At 37.6% G+C, this 17,485-nt stretch overlaps 1 protein-coding gene across 1 annotated transcript; it reads left to right on the top strand.

Moving 5' to 3' along the window:
• Positions 1-4,368: 4,368 nt before the first annotated feature.
• Positions 4,369-15,488, top strand: LOC116305073 (zinc transporter ZIP6). Its single transcript, XM_031714906.2, has 9 exons — positions 4,369-4,639; positions 4,734-4,836; positions 5,031-5,896; positions 7,511-7,685; positions 8,493-8,662; positions 9,274-9,465; positions 9,953-10,544; positions 11,233-11,420; positions 11,879-15,488. The coding sequence occupies exons 3-9, from the start codon at positions 5,507-5,509 to the stop codon at positions 11,999-12,001; spliced, it is 1,830 nt and encodes a 609-aa protein (XP_031570766.2). The 5' UTR covers positions 4,369-4,639; positions 4,734-4,836; positions 5,031-5,506; the 3' UTR covers positions 12,002-15,488.
• The last annotated feature ends 1,997 nt before the right edge of the window (positions 15,489-17,485 follow it).

Raw genomic sequence — 17,485 nt, 5'->3', positions numbered from 1 at the left:
CGTCTATGAAGAAAATTAACAAAACTAAATATTACTGAAATGATGAAAAGGTAAATTATACACCGTGAAAAGATGAAAAAACTTACTGACGTTTCGGACGCTAGTCCTTCGTCGGAGTAAAAGAGAAAGAAGTGGTAGAAAGGAGTGTATATATGATAGAATAAGACAAAAGAAACCAATGAGAGCAAGGTAGGCAAGGAAACAAAAACAAACAATCAAAAGACAAAAGAAAAGGTTAGTTGAAAATAAAGCGTTCATTAATCCCGTTGGGACTAAGAGTGCCCAATAGGTGAATAAGCCGCATTTCTTTGGTCTTGCGACAATCATTGTTGCCGTTAAGCAAAGAAAGACCGAAAACAATGAAGTCAGAAAGAGAATGGTTAGCTAGATTAAAATGGCGGGAAACTGGTTTGGTGGGATCGTTATTGCGAATAATTTAATAATTTAATAATAATTTAATAATTTAATAATTTAATAATTTTTGTGTATAATTTACCTTTTCATCATTACTGTTTCATTAGAAACACCGACGCAGCTCACACTAGTTTTTAGCTAGTTATATCTTTTTAAATATTACTGAGACTTTTTTTATTCTAATTTATACAGCGATTATTATTAGAAATTTGGCATAAGCATACCCCAAAATATTCTTGTTAAAAAAATGAAATAAAAAATGTGGTTCACGGAATTGACATTCGAAATTTTTTATCCTAAAGAATTAAAAAATGAATTTACTTCATATTTTGCGCATCAAAACATTCTAATGCGAAGAGTGCGATGAGCTCTGGATTGAAGAATGAGAAAACGTACAATAAAAAAACGGATTTAGCATGCGTGTTTGCAACCACTGATTCAAGCACGGCTTTTTTTTACTGTAAAGAATACTTTAAGAACTGGTTCTATTTTCATAGTAATTATTTCAGTTCATTCGAGCGAATGAAGTAAAACCATGTTTTCTATTGTTTGTTTATCACCATTTAGTACTAAAAGTTAGTATTTGTTTCACGGGTTTAGTGCGTGCACTCTAATTGTTTGCACTCTATTATTACGATTCATGATTATTTTAACTAATATTATACTAACACACTTGGCTGTTGTCCAGAGTGTAAAAACATTACACAAACATTTGCTTTTATATATTAATTACGTAAGAAGGAATAAGAGCTTCAAAAATCTTTGGGTAGCATTGAACTGGAAATTGATGGTTTTTACGGCGGCCATGTTGGAGGAACTTAACAAAAGAATTGTCAATGAATTCTTTTGTTATATCCTCCAACATGGCCGCCGTGTCTTTTGTTATTTAATTCTCTTGGGAATGGTTGAAAACCATCAATTCAGGCGTCGTAAGACATAATTTGTCTATCTGCCACCTATCCTCAAATCTTCCTCGTCTCTCACTTTGAAAACCGTTATAATTCTCACTGCATAATTAGTTAGCGCGGTATTGCACATGTGCACAACGGTCGTTCGAAACTTCGGAAGCCTAATTTGCTCCCCCCCTCCCCCTCCCTCCTTTAGAGTTTAGTAGCGGTGGTCTTCATTTCCCTTTTCCTCGCTGTTTATCTCACGTTCTCGCCACATGACTTAATTACTGCGACGTGATCATACGTAACCGCTATTAGTGGCATCACGCACCATTCAGACCCATAATAGAGCGTTTTCACTCACGTCACAAGGCAGCCATATTAGTATAACAAACAATAAAAACTTTCTGCACAGTATCTGCATAAAAATAGAGTTCACTTCCCCAAGGATAGAAAATGTATTGTTTTGGTGCACCAAAATGGCCGCAGTGACATCGCGTGAAAACGCTCTGCGTAGGAGACCAACAGCATAAGGGCCATTAACAGCTCTTGGCGTTTAAACGTTCATCATAAGATTACATCCGATATTCTAAGGCGTACCTGAATTATGCTTGGACGTGATATTATTTTGATTAGTTATCCGAACTGTACACTGGGGAAGTTGTGACTACGTCTACAAATATTTGCGGCCACGAGGTTAACTATTCAGGCCTTAAGTGAAGTAAACTGGGCTCAAATATACAAACGGCAGGAAATCCTAAATGAAAATAAATTTTGTAGCAATTAGACAATCTTAAAAAGAACGAAAAATACATGTTACGAATAGGAATGCATTAACTTGGGCGTAATATTTTTTCCATTTAAGACCACGTGTCATTCCCTAGAGTATCATCTTTATTTAACGGTGGCGCATGACAAGACACATTAAAATGGATACAACTGAAGTAAAGAATCTTATGCTCAAGAGAATGAAAGTTGGTCTGAAATGAATAAAACGGGAAGCTAAAACTGTCTGTTGGCTAATGTTGAAATTTGTTTCAAGTTTGTTTTTGTAACAATGACGTCGCTGCCACGTCCGGTTCTCTCGGGTCACGTACGAGCACTAGCTGATAGTGGTATATAAGTATATAACCCATCGTTAGAAAGACAGAAAAGCTCCTGGTTGTCCAAATTATGCACTTAAACAGATCTTATTATTTTTCCGTCGATTCTTATAATCAGAATATATCCCTGCATAAATAGAATGAATATGTATTGCAGTTTTCTATCCTTCAAGGACTGTTACATATGACATGAATTACTGTTGTGTTCTTGCAAAATTCCCTTAGAAATTCATTAAGGCATATAAATAATTGCTCCTGGTGAGTGAAAGGTTGACCAAAGTTGGCATAAAGTATTGAACTTTTAATACCACCCATATTCTGCTGGCTAAGCTACATTTCAGTTTCCTCTTTTACTCCGACGTAGGACTAGCGTCCGAAACGCCAGTAAGTTTTTTCATCTTTTCACGGTGTATAATTTACCTTTTCATCATTACTGTTTCATTAAAAACACCGACGCAGCTCACACTAGTTTTTAGCTAGTTATATCTTCTTACATTTCAGTTTACCAAGTTTATTAGTAGGAAAATTATTATGGCATTTAAAGGCCGGCACTGAATTACTCAACAACACTTGAATAACATCCGTTATGTCTGGTGCAACAAATGCTTCCTCCCGCTGCTCTGCCAATACTCGATTCTGCTTGCATGGGTCCCGCGTCAACAGGGACTTCCTCATACCATACCACTTAAATAGCTTTTTTTTTTTTTTAGACCGCACATTTAAGTCCTAAGAGTATGGTGCTGTCGTGAATTACACCGCCACGACTTAAAATTGATTTCTGATTGTTTTCGTCTGATTGCATGATTCTCCTTTCTGGGGGAAGGTTGCAACAGATACCTCAACATACCTATATACCGTAACACTAAGATGGATTTTTATTCCTATCACAATACCCACAAAATCGCAGCAACAGTTATGTACGGATAGACTTCATTGGTGATTTCCACAGCCGCCATGTTGGATGAATTTAACAAAAGATTCGTCATTAGTCTATTTTGTTACATCATCCAACATGGCCGCCGTGTCTTTTTAAAATTTATTCTCTTGGGAATGATTGAAAACCAGCAATTCGGGAAAAAACCTGATACTTTAAAGTTAGGGAAACTGTGTGGACTTTAATAACTGGCCACTAAGTAGGAATTCATAGCTGCCATCATTGAGTATGTAAGAGTTCCCTGATAGAACTTCATTTCCCCCCTCCAGTTTTCGTCTCTTCGCAAAAATCGAATTCCACGGGCACTGGCAAGAGAAAATGAACTCTGGTCAGGTGTAATGCCTATGAAGTGCCATTTTTCATTCTGCATAGTGCTCGGAATTGCCGTATTCATACCGAACGAAAACCTCTGAAGTGTTGTTTTTTCATTCACTCAAGTCAATTCAGTGCTTCATTGTAAAGAGTTGTTAAAAGGCTTAATTATTTAGTACATATTATAACAATAATCCAGTTGTCTTATTTCTTTTTCAGTCGTTTGTTTATATCTTCATTCTCATTTCATTTGTGCTTTGGCGCTGTATTTTTTCTTTTCCATTCTTCGTAGCTGCTATTTCAAACGTTTAATATAAAAGTGAGCTAAATATTTCTTTTCACAATCATCTGAATAAATAAAGCTGGTTTTCAATATGCAGATTTGACCAGATTTCGCTTCCATTAAATTATTTTACGAGACTTAATAGTATTATCTAGAAATAATCCTTTTTGAAAGGGGTTAAGACGTATTTACGATATCGAGGCGACTTCTCATCTAATTCTTCTAAAAGCTCTCACAAGATGCATCAATATTTCAAAATAGCGGTAGAATGAACTTCATTATAACACAATGGCGTTAAAATGTCAAAGAAAACAGATTTTTACAACCTTAATCAAACAAAAACGTTAGCATCATATGTCACAAAACAGTTGTCCTTCAAAACTATCTTAGCCTGAAAATGTATGCTTTTTCTATAGAGTACTAAAACTAGGCAATCAACAAAAGAAAAGACTGTTTAATATGTATGTAATAGAATAGGTGGACTCGCTATAGTCTAAGATTAGCTCAATTAGAGCTATCAGTAACAAGATGACGCTGTTACCCTACACGCCGACCCTAAAGTACTTTATTTTATTTCGGAAATAGATCCGGAATCCGATGAAATGTATGTAATAACTCTTTAGCGTCACCAAGCAGAAATCCTCCACATTTTAGGGCTGTCTTGTAATCAGTCAGTATTAGCGTATTCGATGCAACACAAGCTGTAAGTGTTTTGCATAAACAATAGCGGGTGCTTGTATTAGAGTTGTTTTATCAACATACTCCTGGATCAACAGGTATTTTAATTTTGTTTGAAGCATTTGGCGTCACCTATTCAATTTGCAACTCGCTATCTTATTCGTGGCGCAGTCTTGGCGAGCGAACATCGTCATCTTCATCCCTTTTCACAAGGGTCCTAAGGTATGAATTGAAATGAACTTTTCTTAGGTACACCGAAAATATAGGTTCTTAAAAAGTAACTTAAAGTACTTTAATTTTGTGTTTATGAAAGTAAATCAATAGAATAATTGTTACTATTGTTTCTTCCGTTTCGCTTCATTTCTTCGACTCCATTTCTGATTGTCTGATTGCGTGGTTTCTTGTTGCATTTTCAGGTTGGCCAGCAAAAAGTGCCTGCCAAAAACTGTAAATGAACAGATACTGTAGTAATCCTTGTGTTTATTACTGAGCTTTTTGATATCTGCAAATTGCCGCCCATTTTCTAAATTCTTTTTTTGTAGAATAGCACTATTATGATTACGAAATCTTAATTTATAATAATACAACACTAGATTAGTGAAGACACTAGCCACTTGGTCGTATTTCGTTTCTTAAAGGATCCGATTTCATTACTGCATCATTTTTAGGTTCGTGACGCGAGTTTATTCGAATAAGAAATCATTATTTGGCTTAACCGTTTCTTAATTTGCAAGTGGTATAAATAATTCGCTTCTCAAGGAAATCCTACGCTCTTCATTACTGTTCAGAAGACGGAGTTGCTCGCTGGAAGCTATTCGAGGAATAATTGTGCTGCAGTCTCGTGTTGCTCTTTTAATAGGCAAGCGACTTGTAATACCTCCTAAAATACAAGATGAATGTTCTACTCTTGTTCATGCTCCTCGCTGGTTTATTTACCAACACTGCCGAATCTACATCGAACGTTTCTCGAAGTACAAATTGCTCTCTTGAATATGCATCAACCAAAGACACTTTGGTCGTGAATAACTCTACTCAGAGCTTTGTACGCAAGGTATTCGAGCAATACTCAAACAACGGGTCAAGTGAAATAACTATAAATGATTTTTATGGCTTACTGGAAGCTCTGAGAATTGGTAAAGTTTATAATATCACGAGTACTAATGCAGTAACGACAAGTCCCGACGAACAGATAGAAGGTCTAACGCGAAGTACAACAGATCATCACGACAAACATCACACAAGCAACAATGGCGATACTCATCGAAGGAAGTACCATAAAAATGTAAGTAGTATAAGTTTTTTTAAGAGCCTGTTTACGTGAACTTCAAAGATAGATGACCTTATTTTTATGAGTACATGCTAGTCGTGTGTTTTTCTCTACGGGGAATTCGAAACTTCGGAAAATGAGCTCTGGGGTCGGTCAACTTTGACGTAAACAGCCATCGAGTTCAACTCCTCGAACGAGCTTTGCAGTCTAGTATCGTGACAATATCCTGCATGGACTTTACTCGTTTGAACGACAGCCATTAACTAGTCTAATCTTTATGCATCATTTAACAACTATGTTTATGTCTTTCAATTCAGTTATACTCGGTTCACTTTGAAATCATATTGCGTGACTCGTCTCTTTATAAATAACAGAGGCAGACAAACATTTCATGGAGGTTTTTATATACGTGATTTTATAGAAACGAAATATCGGGAATAACCAGGGAGTAGATTGTAAAAGTGAAAAAAGTTAAAATGACGAGTTTATCACTTGAGAGGATCCAGAAGGGGGGCCTATCCTAATCTCGTTTCCCAGCCCGCTTTTTTCTTTTTTTCTTTCTTTCTTTTTTTTTTTGTTTTTTTTTTTTTTTTGTTTGTGAATCCCATTCTCAGTGCATAGAATCTCATTTTCCCAGCCCAAAATAGGCAACTGATCCAAGCTCCTATTTTACCCCTTAACGACCCTCGCTTGAAACTGAAAAGGGTCAGCCAAAGATCGAATATCGTAGTGGGAAAGGAACAGTGCTTTTACTGTAACCAAATGGAAATCCAATCTCATTCACCCGTGCCTCAGAGAGAACATTTCTAGCTTGCCCTACAACACGGCTGCCGTAAAACACTCACTTTATTTAAACTAAAATGCAGATGTACATACTCAGCGCGGATTTAATGATAAAGCATTTCGGCAAACGTAGTCGCTCATTTAGAGCCATTGTTTTCTACCCTTCTCACTGTACACAAAGTTTGTCGATCCTACTGCTAGGGACAAGTCTATCACACAAAACAACAAAAAAAGAAATGGCCCTAGGGCTAGCAATAGTCATCCTATCTTTAAGTAAAGCGGTTCCAACTCCTCAGTAAAGAGGATGATAAAGTAAGCGCAGAGACACACGGTGCTACAATGCACGCAATATTACAGGCAATGTCGCTAAAGTAGATTGTTTTCTAGACATTGCGTGCAACAAATAGGCCATTTGCAGGAAATAATCACTTGACTGTTGCTGGATGGCAAAAAAAAAAAAAACGGACTTCCTTTATTTGTGTAAATAACGTTTGCTGGATTACTAATGTCATATCAAAACACTTTATCAAAATACTTCTTTCCCTCATAAGAGATACTTTTGATTTCAAATCTAAAGTTTGTTTGCCTTCCAGCAGGGCCTTCCCCAAGGGACCTTTGGCTGAATTGATTCGTTATCAAAGTGATATACAGTATCAACTGTCGACTGTTTGTTTCAAATCAGTGGTCTTTTTCATCGAGTGGCATGACTCGCAACATCGATTGGCTGCACCATTGCGCGCAATGTTGCACCGTGAGTCCGTAATGTGTTACCAGTTCCTTGAATCTAAGAGCATTGAACCTTCTAAATGAGTGTTTTACAGTACTGACATGCAGCTTTGTTTGCAGTGCATCAAAAAAGAGAAACTACTACGACTCCACCAGATCAACAAAGAAAAAGGGATCAACGTGAATGATTTTATCCAGCTGTGTCCTTCGCTCGTCTACGAAGTGCAAAGTGGTGCCTGTATGCATATCGAGAAAGAAGAACATCTAGAGAGTCACGCAGGCATGACCCTTGAAGGTTAGTCCGGTGTTATTTGAGTTAATTTTCGTGCAACTAACTTGTCTCTCGAACAAAATGTACAAGCTTTCTACGTGTGCACTATACGTTTGACTGACAACTGGTTTGAATTTGTGTTGCAGAAAAAGTAGAACAACCTTTTACCTTTATGAGACTTGCAACATCGTTTTTTGCGATGCAAGTTGCAATGGAACTTGCGCGCTTAAAACTCTAGTTCGCAAAGCCGAGCTTCAAGGCAAATCGTAGCGCGTGACAGGAGGGCCTTTAGTTACTTATTGAGTACATCAAATGCAGTTGAACCCCGACAACGGACACCTGCGTAATAATGAGATCATCCTGGCTTGTTTTTGTGCTATTGATACGCATTTTCTTGGACACTCCTCTCTAAACTAACCTGTTTAATACGGACACCCCGCTATTCGAACACTTCGTTTTGTATGCATTTACTCTCTAAACTAACCTGTTTAATATGGACACCCCGCTATTCGAACACTTGTTTTGCCCATGTGATATGCATAAATTACTCTCCTAACTAACCCGTTTAATACGGACACCCCGCTATTCGAACACTTGATTTTGTATGCATTTACTTTCCTAACTAATCTGTTTAATACGGACACCCCGCTATTTCGGACAATTGGTCCATTAATGTGTGTATTTCCTCTTTAAACTACCGGTAAGCGGCTAAAGCACGACTACGCATTTCCAACCCTGGTATTTGCCGTATCTTTTCCCGCTCATAAATACAAAATTAATTGTCTATCAAAACGTCGAATCATTCATTTTTTCAATCTTTTTCCCCCACAGTATGGATGTACGGTTTTGTATCGATTACTGTTATTAGTCTATCATCATTGTTTGCCATCGCTATCATCCCGTGTCTTGGCAAGACCATCTACAACAAGGTCATGTCATTTCTGGTGGCTCTGGCTGTTGGTACCCTCGCAGGTGATGCCTTTCTGCACTTGATACCACATGTGAGTATATAAGAAACCCATAGGCGTATACAAGGACACCATGCTTATAGTCTCTGGCTTTCTTTACTTACCTTACTTCGTTGTCCACTTTTTTGGATAATGAACGTGAAAATTTTTAAAAATGAGGACACTTGAACCGTGTGAACACCTCGAGTAATTTTTTTTCCAGTTTATTTTCTGAACTTACTACCTGTTTCAAACCCTCTAGAATGAAGCATCGAGTTCCAAATACACCGAGTAATAAATCTTATTCCAATCCGATCCAATTGAATCAAGGGGTGATTTGCAGTATGCAGTTTAATAAGTGACAAACAATTGAAGTGTTAAAGGGGACAGATCCAGGGATACTGAAGGAAGTCGCTTGCCATTGTCTTCTTCAAATACAAATACATACAATACATACTTTAATTGAAGTTAAAACGAAGAATAAAAACCTCAGGATTATCAACGATGGCTGTTCTTCACCTTAACAGTATAAATTGTATTCCCATGTTTGTCTATGCGATCTTGGGCATTTGGTGGCAACCTCTCCCCCAAAAAAATTCCTAAATCTGATGGTTTGCTTAGACCAAGTCTAGTTTGAAGTGTGGTGCTGTTGGATTATTTTCTAGGCATTCCTTAAAGGCGTTCATATCGAGGAACTTGAAGGCCAAGTACATCCTGTCTGGAAGGGACTTGTTATTATGGGTGGTATCTACGTGTTCTTGATGATGGAGATGCTCATGAAACTAAGGATAGCAAAACGTGAAAGAAAGCAGGAAAAACAGGAGAAGAGTCAGCACCAAGAAGAGATAACAAACGAGGTTAGTTAGTCGTGACGATAGATGTCTCCATCCTCTTCAAGGCAGGGTGATTAGTACTTCTGGTAACTCTTGTTCTTGTTGTCATCATTTGGAAAGGAAAGGAACGACTTATCCCTTTCCTATACAGATGATCAAAAACGCGTTACCAATACTTTCATCATAATCATTGTCATTATTGTAGCATTGTCATTATAACACCCCCATTACTACTACTACCACCTGCTACTATACCCACTGTTGTTGCTGCTGCTGCTTCTGAAGCCGCGGCTTTTGCTGCTCCGAAGTTGCTATGTCGTACTGCTGCTACTATTGCTACCTGCTGCTAGTATTGCGCATTCCATCAGTTTGAGCGCAGATCGGCACGTACACGAACAGCCCGTTTTGGGGTTATGTTGTTGCTACTTTAATTATTCGCTTTTTGTTAATCAGGCTCCCTCCCTTTTAATATTTTATTACCTGAAAAACGATACATTTTTTTGTGATGCAGGACTTCCCACAGTCCATACCTTGCCAGATTATTGTGGATGAAGTTCAGCCAATTGTCAATCATACTCACTGCGTTCATAGTCACTCCGACTCAGATTCGAGAGACACAGGGCTATATTCACCCAGTAGTGCCAACGAAACCGAACTACTGTCTGATTTTTCGCAGTCTGATGGATTGGGTTACGGGATCCCGCGAAACGATAAATGGAAAATGCCTGTGTATACCAAGGACGCGCCCGGAGGATCCGATACTAGCTCCAGCGAGAGCGATCTACGCGTAATAGCCAATGGATTTAAATGCGAGGGATCTTTTCATGACATGAAGCAGCTGCCCATCAAGCCTTCCTGTAAGTCTGACATTGATTTAGGAAACAAGGACACTGATGCACGTCATCATCATAACCATCACCATGGACACAAAGAGATCTCTACCTCGACGCCCATAGCATCGGTTGCCTGGATGGTAATTGTTGGGGATGGTTTTCATAACCTTAGTGATGGCTTGGCTGTTGGTGCTGCTTTCTCTAGTTCGATTACGAATGGCCTCACCACTGCCATTGCGGTCTTGTGCCACGAGCTACCTCATGAGCTTGGTATGTAAATTCTAAAGTACTGATGTATTATCAAAACGTCATCACCAGAACGTCTTCAACTAAAGACGTTATCCCTGCTCTACTTTTGTTGATATAAGGAGAAGGGAGTCGGGGAAGGTGGAGGAAGACAAAGGAAGAACTCTCTTAGCCCAACCACGCCCTTAAACCTAGCCAATCACAGGGGACGTTGCAAATTCGTGAAGCCTAACCCGAACTCTCTTATGTTCGTCTCCCTCTCTTTTCCCTGACGGACTTGTTCAAATGATGATGTCAAAATTTCGTTCTTAAGTACCTTATTACATGAGATTTTTTGTCATCACTCTCATGATGACTCATCGCGTATGGAGGCGCATAGGGCCATCATAAAGCCTGTGTAGCGGCCCACAAGGGATGGAGGTTGGGGGGAGGGGTTGGGTGTCCTGTTAGGAAAGGGGAAAACTTAATTTTATCGGCACTTCGGCAATTCTCATCGAAACCACGTAGTGGAAGGAGTAAAATATCGCTGCGCAGACTACAGTTACATCATTCTTTTTTTTTTTTTTTTTTTTTTTTACTGCAAAGCATTTTATCCAAACTGGGAGAACTTCGGCGGTACCCTACACTATGAAAATCGATAAATATTTCCAAGAGTATTTAGTTGAAGTTTATAAACAAATTTATAGTATTTTCCATCTTACTTGATTCGTAGGAGATTTTGCTGTGCTCATCAAATCTGGCATCTCCTTTAGACAAGCACTGGTCTACAACGTTGCATCCGCTTTCATCTCATACATCGGTTTGGTGGTGGGCTTAGCCCTGGGGAACCTTGACACGTCTCATGTCTGGGTATTAGCTATTACATCTGGTTTGTTTCTGTATATATCATTGGTCGGCATGGTAAGTGTTCATTTCCTACTATTGTCAGGGGAGGGTGGATGTCAGGTTTTTTAATCTTGATATGCCGAGAGGTTTTAAAATAATTCCTCCCCACCACCCCTGCAAATGGTTGCATGCGTCAAAGTTTGGCAATGTTCTCCTTCTTTGGCTAAAATAGTAAAACCTCCCCTTACTCAACCCCACCTATTTAAACCAACTCCCTTTTGAACGACAGCATTAGAGTCAAGATTATTGCAATTGGAAAGAGTCCAAAATGTTTATTGCATTGAGGGATTTCGGTAGGGGAAGTTGGAGTGTAAATGAGACATATTTAAAAATATGTCTGCAGTCGGTTAAAGGTTATCTTAATTGTAATTTTGTATGAAGGCAAATGTTGCCCCACCCTCCCCTCCTCTTTTCTAATATGATTTAATGTTGAGATTTTTGCTAAAGACTAAATTTCCATTCTATCCACACAGCTTCCTGAGCTCTCCAGTTACCAATCCAAAGGCGGAGGGTGCTCCATATTCCTATGGCAAAATGCTGGCATAATCACTGGCATCATTATTATGTTGGTTATCGCCCTCCTGGAAGAACACTGATGACAACTATTTTACCGCGCTCACCCCATAACCAAACCACTCCACATACCGAAGCGCAAGACTGGTATTTGCACTTAGTATTACCACTGTTTTCATTGCTAAGCGCTGATCGAGAAAATAGTCGCGAAAATTAGGTGATATACTGCCTTCAATCAGAATAGAGCGTTTTCACGTGACGTCTCAGCGGCCATGTTGGTGCACCAAAAAAATACATTTTCTATCCTCCGGAAATTGAACTCTATTTGTACTCAAATGCTGTAGAGAAAGTTGTCTGCCTTCTCACGTGAGTGAAAACGCGCTTATATATAAAGGTACATGAGAACGATTTCACAAGTTAGACTGCGAGAGGTCCCACATTTCCCTTAAGACTCACCGTTCAGTCTCGATCAGCCTGTAGCAATGAGAACATTGGAAACCATATTTTATAAACATATTTTCATATCTTATCATACATATTTTTATTCAATAATAACAAACATTATTATCCCAAAAGTATTTAGGCCTTCTCCAGACGATTCATATATTGATTAATTTTTCTTTCATGACCACGTGACACAGGAGTAGCTCTTTGATTGGTTAGCAATTTTTAAGTGCGCGAACCAATCACAAAATAGGGGGTTAATTTTTTAGAGTAATTCTTATAATATTACAGCTTTAGCAGTAAATACTGCAGTTTATAGGGCTAGGATGACATAAATGCTAATCCTGAATCTTATCCAAAGACAGGGTTTACATCGTAACCAATCCTACATGGGTTAGCCCTAGGCTTTGAACAACTGGGCATTCAAAAGTTCTGGAAGGAATACCTTTGATGAAATGACTCCTTCTGATGTCCTGGAAATCAATTCTGAAAATATTTTGATACAAGAGCATGATAATATTTATATTTCAATATAAGCAGTTAAATTTCGACTCATTACATGTTCGCACTTATACGTTTCATCTGTTTTATATGCATTGATTTTCCTTATCTGGTCTGTTCCTGGTCAAGGAATGGATAAATGGAGTTCGGAACCAGGACTTACAATTTGAGCATGTCTCCTGCTTGATTCCCTAGCAATCATAAGCACAAGCAACATATGCAGCTGTATCGTTAATACATACCATACAAAGGTCTAAGAGATGACAAATGCCAATGATAAGCAAATAACAATCAAATAGATATTTTGTCTATCTTATGCATGTGTAACCAGCTAGTGCGAACCAAATTGTTTCAAAAATAGCATGTAAATACCACAAAATTTTACTACAATAATATATAAGGGAAATGGGAATCAATTGGGAATTTGTAATATTGAAAATCGAAAACTATTTCAATCGCGATATTTTAAATCACCAATTTAAATTTGTAAAGAATATAATATGAAATTTAGAATATATTTTAAAATTGACAAGTTGAATTTATGGGGTTTTAAAAAAGAGGATTTTGCAGTTGTCAATTTGATTTAAAAGAATTTATGAATTTATGATATGAATTTTTTCAAAGACATATGGGGTAAATCTCAGAATAAATGGGTATTGCAATTGATAGATTTGGAGAGGAAAGCTCTTGCTAGCTCCCAGTGACTTCTCAGCTACTGCTCTTCAAAGCTGTAAAAAGGCCATGCCCAGGCACCAGGGTTTTCATCGAAAAATCATTTTTATTAAATAGTTTTACAGAATTTTACTTGCAAGAACATATTCTAACTTCATTTACAAACGCGTAAATGAATAATCGTCCCCAAAGCCTTCGTTCTATTCGGTCAGCGAAAGCAAGTTTAATAGCATTTTGGAATGCAATTTAGAAGATTTAAATTCCAACAAATAATAACCTGGGTTCTAGATACTTCTTCCGTTAACACGAGAGATCCAACAACCACTGGCACGTCACAAGAATGCCTCTAGAACTCAGCGTAGGATACTGGCAAGTAATGCTTAGACTTGCTCATAATATTGTTTCAGGGCTGCGTCTTCGCGCTGACATTAAAAAAAAAAATTAGAAACTTCTAGCATGAAAAGAAATAAATATCCAAGCGTAAAATCTGTTTTTTGTGGGCGGTGAGAGGTAATAATACAGGACCCACCGAAACAGCTAACTTGCACTAGCTAGTAGACTGGCTTTGAACAATTCAGCCCTGGCTTTAAGGGACGAGGGGAAAATAGTTGAATACATAAATTTAATACAAGATTCATTCACACCATGCGAATGCGGAGAAAAACTTTTGAACGAATTGTTTTAAATTTGAATCATTCCAATTTAGTATAATTTACGTAGATTTTTTGTGAATGTTTTTATTTCTTTTTCTTTTAGAATTATTCGCAATTAATAATTTTGAGCTTTATTGCGTTTGCCTTATTTTATCTAATACCAGAAGTTTATAACTAGTTATGAATTTCTGCCATTACTAAGCGCAGGCGGATTTAGGGCGCCGGATTTTAAGGGGGATGGCTGTCACCTTGATTGAGAAACATCATATAATCATAGATTATCCTTTATATTTTGTCGTTATTTTCAAACTGACTCCAAAGGGCTTGGTGTAAGCTACTCCCTGAATCTGCCCAGCTGCTAAGGAATTTCTGTTAGAAATCACTTCAGTTTCATTTTAGGAAGCACTTTTTTCGTCTAATGCAAAGCATTGTAGTTTTACTAGCTTGCCTGCAATGCACGACTGTGAGATATTAAGCATTTCAATGAAATTCTTTCAACTTGAGGCATTTATTCACTTGCATCAATTTATATATAACACAATTTCTGAAGAAAATTTGTCAAGAGTATTGATTGTGATAATCCGGCTCCGCTGGAGTCTCAATATCACAGTTTTTTGTTGTGTTTTTTGTTTGTTTTCGCTTTGCATTGAAATGCTAATTTCTTTATCGTCTGTTACTGTTACCTGTCAGGATTTATAGAGCTTTTAAGTTGGAAAGTATTGCCTTGTCAATGGCTCACAAAAACTACTAAATAAATTAAAAGCGAAAAATGTTCTCAATGATTTAACCTCCACTTAAAGCAATCAGTATAAGTTTGTTAAAAAATATTGTAGACTTTTAATTACGTGTAATGACTTTCATTTCACACTTAAAAGCTCTATAATGATCGTCACTTATACAGTTTTTATTTATTGAGGAGCAGAGGGCAAAGATTCTATTCCCTGCTCTAATAAATAAAGGCTCCTTAGTATAAATGTCACATTAATGAAATCAAATCTTGTTATAGATATGCATTATATACTGTATAACTTGCTAGTGTTTACTTTATTTTGCAATTGATTGTGTTTTTATTAGTGGAATGATTTAATAAAAATTACTTATAAAATCAAACAACTATTTGTTTGTAAAGATATAACGTAGGCTTGCTACACAGTTTTATTCCCAAAGTTTCTTTCAAGAATTCACCATCTTACCCTATCACCCTCTTGGCAGCAAAATGGCGGCTCATTAGAATTTATACGGTAATTTTTAAATTTTAGCTTTTTGAATTTTTACCTTTAATAAAAAAAACGTAACGTCGGTTTTTTTGAAAGTTTTTTTGGGGGGGGGGGGGGGGTTCGGTCTTTCGGGGGCTCAAATAAAAAAAAATAGCGCAAATTTTAATTTGCCCCCTCTCCCCTTCGGAAAATCTTGGCTACGTCCCTGTTTCCCTTCCATTTTCCTGCGCTTAGAAGTTCTTTGCTAAAGATCCAGTCCGCGGTCAAAGTCGCCTTCTAAAAGATTATCCTTGTGCTGTTATGATGTACAAGTGTGAATTCCAGTAACGGTTATTATTTTAGGTCTCGATATTCGTTCTAGGAGTTTAATACCATAAGCAATCTCGTACCCATACCCTTTATTTCTTACTGCGCATGCTCGACGAAATGTGCGGTAAGAAATAAAGGTTTGCGCAGTAGAAAATATAGGCTATATCTGGGTACTAGAGACCAAACCAGGCGCCGGAAGAATCTGGGTACGAGATTGTGCGCTCATTGCATCTGAAAAACCTCTACAGTTGGTTGCCTGCCCCATTTTAAAGCGGCAAAATTACAGACTGATTTATAGAGAGCTAGCATGCATCAGTACTACAGTACAACAAAAATGTCCTAGATATTCAAATTCAGCTAACTTAAAACAAGCAACTCAACAAAAAAAAAACTTCCTTGCTAATCTAATCCTAATTTAATATTTTATTTCTTCGGCTTATCATTCTTAAGCATTTCTATTTGTATGACTCAAGCTTTTCTTCTCCCTTATTAATTAACAAAAATTTGTCTCTCTTTTTTCTCTTTTTGATTAAACTCTATGTTCTTAAATTTTCACTGTTAAAGGATCTGTCATTGACTGGCTCTTGGGTGGTCGTTTACGGGAGAGGAAAAACAATGAAAAATTCCAAAATTTTAACCTCGAAGGTGGTCGCGGTCGCTTACGAGAGTGGTCGCTTACGAGAGAGTTTTTTTTAGAGTTTATATGGGGAACAATGCGGGAAATTCAAAAGATGGTCGCTTACGAGAGTGGTATTTCGGTCGGTATTTCGTGCTTTGGTTGCAGGATGAGAAACTCTAGGTTTCATTTATTAGATTTTTTATTCGTTTTTTCACAAGAGAATATTAAGTATACTTCATATTCTCTTGTTTTTTCACCAATAATATTACATTTGATTTCATAAAACTTCGGCCACTCCGTGTCTGAAGTCCCCCCCCCCCTCCCCTCCCCCCTCCCCCTGCGGTATACATAATGAACGCAGCCTAAGCACGATCCACAGGCGTAAAATTTTACAATACGCTAATTCATGCAAATTAGATAAGGGCCGCTATATTTAGCTATATTTAGATATTATGCCCGCCCGTTTGGACATATATTCAGCGTCAAATAAGCCTGAAGCGAGATGACGTTTTACCCCTGTCTCTAGACCATAATCCTTTTCACATTGCTTTTGTTCTTTAAATACTAGGGCTACCTGTGGTAAGCCCGAGTCTAGGTTTCGGTTTTCTATAACAACATGGACGCCATATTTCCTGGCATATTGGAATCTCTCTAGATAACAAATGCGTTTCCAGAAGAATATAATCTAGAAGTCTTGGACTTACATCAATAACAGTGAGGATAAGTTTTTTGTTTATTTTTTTGTTTGCAATTTTGAACAGTTTCTTCAGCAGTTTATCGTTTGTTCAGCTATCATCACGAGTGTGTTGATCGTTGCCTTGTTTTGGTTGTACAACATTTCATAAATGTGTCAACAAAGACTTTGGCAAACTCTTTACAGCATAACTGCGATATATTCGAAAAAGTTGCACAATTATCTGTATTTGTTCATCCCAATAAAGAGTCATTGGAATGCAGGTCTCGTTATGCTTAAAATTCCTTATTCATCAGTATGTTGAGCACAAGCCTCGTGTTGTTTAGTCTCCCTCGCATTCGTTGCGTGACGACCGACACTAAAAACGGATGCGAGGGAGACTACGTGTTGTTTCGCGTGATTGAGAACCAAGTAGAGTTACAGTCAAACAGCTCACCTTCAGTTTTGCACAAAAGCAG

This window comes from Actinia tenebrosa, unplaced genomic scaffold, assembly GCF_029948245.1.
Source record: "Actinia tenebrosa isolate PJP-AT-01 unplaced genomic scaffold, QUT_ActTen_1.0 PGA_scaffold1__47_contigs__length_23844297, whole genome shotgun sequence".
NCBI lineage: Eukaryota > Metazoa > Cnidaria > Anthozoa > Actiniaria > Actiniidae > Actinia > Actinia tenebrosa.
Note: the sequence above shows the minus strand (reverse complement) of the source record. Positions and strands in the feature narration are given on the sequence as shown.